This window comes from Thermothelomyces thermophilus, chromosome 3, assembly GCF_000226095.1.
Source record: "Thermothelomyces thermophilus ATCC 42464 chromosome 3, complete sequence".
Taxonomy (NCBI): Eukaryota; Fungi; Ascomycota; class Sordariomycetes; order Sordariales; family Chaetomiaceae; genus Thermothelomyces; species Thermothelomyces thermophilus.
In genome coordinates this window covers 4,751,201-4,756,702 of record NC_016474.1, presented here as the reverse complement: position 1 = coordinate 4,756,702, position 5,502 = coordinate 4,751,201, and the positions used below count along the sequence as shown (strand labels likewise).

The following is a 5,502-nucleotide window of genomic DNA, read 5'->3' as shown; positions in this document are numbered from 1 at the left end:
ATCCTTCCCATTGTACATAGACCGTAGGTACCCTAATGCTAAGATAGGAATGTTTCTTCTAGTAGCTTTTCTATATATACTTATCTTTTCCGCGGTTCGCGTGTATAAACTAGTATTCTAGGTTCTATACGTCATTGCTAAGTTACTAGTTGTCAAGGTGCTTAGTATAGCTATTAGGCCTATTATATATTATAGGCTATTCTCCTTTAATGGTTTCTATAATATATTAGAGTTCCCTTGTCTTGTCCTTTATCTTATCGCTCTATTAGGCAAGTTAAATCAAGTGTCTATCTCGTTTACGTAGTTCTATATTAAGCCGGAAAACTTTATTACAGTACTATTTGATTCGTTCCTAGAGAAATAGAACATTAGGTCTAGGTCTTTTGATTCCTTAGGCATTGGTTATCTATAATCTATCCTGCCTCTATATAACCATAAAACCCTACTACCTTAAGGCTAGGAGAATCGAAATTAGTAATACGTATTTTCCTACTATATCCTATTTAGCAAGACCTATCTCTAGGTCTATAGTGACCAGTTTAGAGTACAATGCTTATTTGTCTTTACCGTTGCCATCGTATCCGAGAGTATCTGTATCACTACCCCTATCTTCGTAGCTTATAGCCGCTACTTTGATAACGTCCTTAGTAGTTTTATCGATAGCTATAATTTCCTTTCTAGGGACTGTCTTCTACTCTTTCTTTAGGCTTTGACATTCTCGCTTATAATGCCCTTTCTTTCTATAGTTATAGTAGGTAATATTAGACTTGTCTTTGGTCGTCTTCTTCTAGTCTTGCTTCTATATTATATCTATATCTATAGCTCTAAGGTACGTCCTATACAAGGTACTAATATACGTTTGCCTTTTCTTATTATTAGCCTTAACTATAGTTCCGTTTATTTATATAACGAACCTAACTTGGACTTCTTCTAAAAGGGTTTAGACGAAGGTAAGTTAAGCAGGACGAGCGTATAGGTCATCTAAGGGATTCGGTAAAGCCAAAGGGTTCATAACAACACTAGAGTTATCTCCTACAATAGTTAGCGATACTAGATATAAGTACTATAATTATAGGTTAAGTTGCTATTACTAGTAAACTCCTAGAGTCTACCGTAACGAGTAACTATCTACATGTATATATAATCCTAGGATTACTCTTTATCTAGTGATCCTCTACCGTTTAGATCACGGCTACGATAGTGATCCTATAGCGTATAGATCACTTTGCCAAGCGTGATCCTTCCCTAATTAGTCTATTTGTGCCTACTATCCTATTAGCTTGTCGAGGAAGGCGGCTTAGGCGGCGTCCTATATATATATTTCCGTGACACGATGCCCCTCCTTTAAGGCTTTCGACCTAAAAGCCTATCTTAGGCCGTTTTAAATAGCGCTAACAACCCTTAGTAAGTTATCTTCTATATTTCCCTCTTTCTTCTATATACTGCTGATAACATGTCTCGTATAGCAAAGCGTTTGATAAAAAGGTCTGTAAAGACTAAGGAGCGTATTGCCCTGGCTGCTACCATTAACGAGCTAGGGTTCGAAGTGATGCCTTGTTCTTTTTGTTTTTCTTGCGGCCTCTACTGCCATATAATAGAGAGTTCTTCTTGTTACGGCGAATGTGTTCGTCGTGGGAGGTCGTATAACGGTTCTAGGGTTCTAGTCTTGTCTTGTTGGTGTTCCCTTGTTAATGTATTTTTCCTATACTAACTTCCGTAGTATCCTATATTGTAGTCGAATTAAAGCGCCTTAACCGATTAGAATAAGATGCTAAGGAGGCTCTCCGTGCCGACCGCGATTCGTTAGTAAAAGTATAGCATCGTCTGGACGAGTCTCTAGCTTATTTAGACTATATTCGTTGTCAAAAGCGATCGTTATTATCTCAAGGGTCGGAGATGGTTTGCCGGGGTCTTACGTCTTTAGATAAATTGGAGGAGGTGGAGCAGTAGGAATCAGGGGCGGTTCTAGGTATATAGCTTAATAGTGGCGTTGACGTTATTAACTAGGGTGCTGTCTTCGATTCTGTCCTAGTTTTACCTTTAGTCGATCTAGGTTCTGCCGGTAGAACTATTCTAGTTTCTTAGGGCAATTTAGGTTCTTAACTAATTCCTATAAGTTATCCTCTAGTCTAAAATTGAGCTATTTGACTAGATACTATAGTTCTCCATTAATAATGTATAAATCTAAAATTTCTTCGACGTCCTATTCTTTTTCTTTGTCTTCTACTTCGATATTCGTAGCAATTTTAGCGTTTTTCGACATTAGTTCGAGAAGTAAAATATAAAAAACGTGTGTCTGTAGTCGTATAGATGATGATAACGATAGTTAATAGTTAGATGTCGAGATTCGTTCTTTAATAACAAAGGGTCTGACCTTCTTAAAGTCTAGCTTTATACTTGGTCGTTTGATTCGTAAGTTCTATATAATTAGGTAGACTTTGTCTCTCCTCCCTAGGCAAGGTCCCTCAAGCCTATATTTATTATAGTAGTTCTTTATTTTGGTTCTAACAAACTTAAGTTCCTTTTTGAGCTTCTTATATAGTGTATATATCTGTTTTACTTTGACTACTGCTCTCGGCACTATGACCTCTAGTCCTTGCCTAAGGTCTGCTTCGTATCCGTAGTTTACGAAGAACGGTATGACTTTAGTCGTTTCCGTTAGCGTTATATTATAGGCAAGTTATACCATTAGTAATAGCATGACCTAGTTGTCTTGCTAATAGTTAATGTAAGAATAGAGGTACTGCTCGATAACTTGGTTTAGTCGCTCTGTTTGTCTGTCGGTTTATAGGTAATATGCCGTTAATAGCTTGCTATTAATATCTAATTGTTATATTAACGCTTGCTAGAACTTTGATACGAACTTGGTATCTCTGTCGGTGATCTATTCTTGTAGCTAAGCGTATACTAATACGACTTACCGGTAGATTACGTTTGCTAGCTGTTCCGCTATCTAGGACTCCTTATAGGGAAAGAAGTATGCCTATTTAGTTAGGCAGTCTACTATAGTGAGAATACTATCGTAAATTACCCTTATAGCCATGTCTTTAGATTCTAGCAGTTTCGTAATAAAGTCTATCGTAACTAAACTCTATAGTTTGTCAGCTATTAGCAATGGCTAAAGTAGCCTATACGGCTTATATCGTGCTGTTTTGCTTCGATTACAGATGTCGTAGTTCTGTATAACTTCCTTGACTTATACCGTTAACTATAGAAAGTCATAGTATTTCTTGACTTATATAATGGTCTTCGTAACTCCTTTATATCCTCCGAGTTTCGACTTATAAAGTTCTTAAATCATTCGTAGCTATTGATCTTTATTATAGATATATACCTTGCCTTAGTACTAGAGTTTCCTATCTTTTTCTTCCACTTCATTAGGTACTATTAGTCTAGGTATTAGTTAATACTATACCTTATTAATCCTTTCTTCTCGAAAGATTACGTAACATTCTAGGAACAAGTCAAGTAGATCGTCTTCTACGGGTGTCTACGTTTCGTAATATAGCGTTCCGTCTATTCGTTCCTTGAATAACGGTGGCGTTGTTTCCGTTCGTCCTTCTGTATGATCCGTTCGTCGGCTTAAGGCGTCCGCTTGTACATTCTCTTTGCCCTTCTTATAGTAGATCTCAAAATTGAATTCCGTAAGGAATTCTACCTATCGTATTTGTCGTCTATTAAGCTCCTTCGTCATTATAAAGTATCGTAAATTCTTATAATCCATATATACTTGTACTAGTTCGATCGTGTCACTAAGGTATAGTTGCTATTCCTTAAAAGCTTCGATAATCGTAAGTAGTTCTTTATTATAGATCGGATAATTAGGACGTAGTCTATCGAGCTTCTTTGAAAAGAAGGCTATAGGATATAGCTTCCCTTGTTTATCTCGTTATCCTAACTGTCCTCCGATGGCATAGTCTAAAGCGTCCGTTTCTACCTTAAATGGCTTCTTAGGGTCTAGTAGCACTAGTACTAGATCTTTAGTAATGGCGTCACGGATCTATATAAATACTTACTTATATTGCTCTTCCTATTAGAATTTAGCATTCTTTTTAATAAGTTTATATAAAGGTCGTACGATTACTCTAAAGTTCCTAATGAACATCCGGTAGAAGTTCGTAAACCTAATAAAACTTTGTACTTCTATAACTAACGTCAGTCGTAGCTAATCCTTAAGAGCTTTAACCTTTAAAGGTTCTATCCGGATTTGTCCTAGGGATATCTTGTATTCTAGAAATATCGTCTTCCTAATATAGAATTCGCTCTTTTCCTTGTTAACTAATAGCTTATACGTATATAACGCGTCTAGCACTACTCTTACGTACTTCTAGTGTTCGTCTATTATCTTAGAGAAGATAAGTATACCGTCGAGATAATATATCGTAAATTTGTTAAGAAAGGGTTAGATAGCTTAATCAATTAGGGCTTAGAACGTTACTAGCGCGTTTATAAGTCCGAATAGCATGACGAGGTACTCGTAATGACTATAGGGTATCCTAAAGGCTGTTTTCTACTTATCGCCTTCTTTAATCTATATATAGTTATAGGCCGATAGCAAGTTAAGACGCGTGAAATATTAGGCTCCTGCTAACTAATCTCAGAGCTATAAGATTAGCGGTAACAGGTATCAGTTTTTCATAGTCTATTTATTAAGTTACCAATAGTCAACGTATAACTATAGCTTTCTGTCTTTCTTAGGCACAAATAGGATTAGGTAGCCTACTAGCGATATCGACAGGCAGATATATCCTCTTCGAAGGTTCTCCTCTAAATATCGCTTAAGTTCTTCGTTCTATATCCGGCTCGTATAATAAATCTTGAAGAACTTTAGTTATACTCCTTCCTTAAGCTTGATCTTGTGATCCTATAGGCCATGCTCTGGTAATCCTTCTAGATGCTTCGGTTCGAATGCTAGGTGTCCTTCGTATTCCTTTAGTACTTCCCTAGTCTTGTCTCGTCTCTTGGCTTTCTAATAGTATACGAACTTAGTTCTATCTATAGCAATACTAGCGATTTCTCCTATCTTAACCTACTACTCCGGTTATAGTGCTCTATATTTGTTAACAGAGAGAACAGCTATTAGCGATTTAGCTTGTTCCTCTTATCGTAATATTGGTATTATTATACCGCTTCTTCTAGAGTCTATAGTAGTCTGCCTACTACTATCTGTCTCTTGCGGTGGATCTGTAGGATATACCTTCCCCTGAGCATTGTCTACTCGTGATCCTTGTATACTCCCTATCTTGCTAGTCAAATACGACTCCATTTAGGGTCGTAGGTAGCTACTATTCTTCTAGCTAATGTCTAGGTCGTAATCTTCATACTATAGTAACCCTAATATTATATCTTTATCATTGCCTATATCTATAATGCTAAATATAACTACTATAGTCTTCCTTGCTATAGTAATGTCGATTGGTTCGGTCTCCCTATATACCTATTACGTTAGAAATGGCCCTTTGACTACGCTATACTTCTGCTTTATTCTCTAGGGTATCTATA

General features: G+C 36.7%; 1 protein-coding gene across 1 annotated transcript; it reads left to right on the top strand.

Annotated features, from left to right (window-relative positions):
• Positions 1 to 1,465: 1,465 nt before the first annotated feature.
• MYCTH_80168 (uncharacterized protein) lies at positions 1,466 to 2,149 on the top strand. The gene is made up of 2 exons (XM_003663533.1): positions 1,466 to 1,673; positions 1,729 to 2,149. The coding sequence occupies exons 1-2, from the start codon at positions 1,550 to 1,552 to the stop codon at positions 1,752 to 1,754; spliced, it is 150 nt and encodes a 49-aa protein (XP_003663581.1). The 5' UTR covers positions 1,466 to 1,549; the 3' UTR covers positions 1,755 to 2,149.
• Positions 2,150 to 5,502: the final 3,353 nt, after the last annotated feature.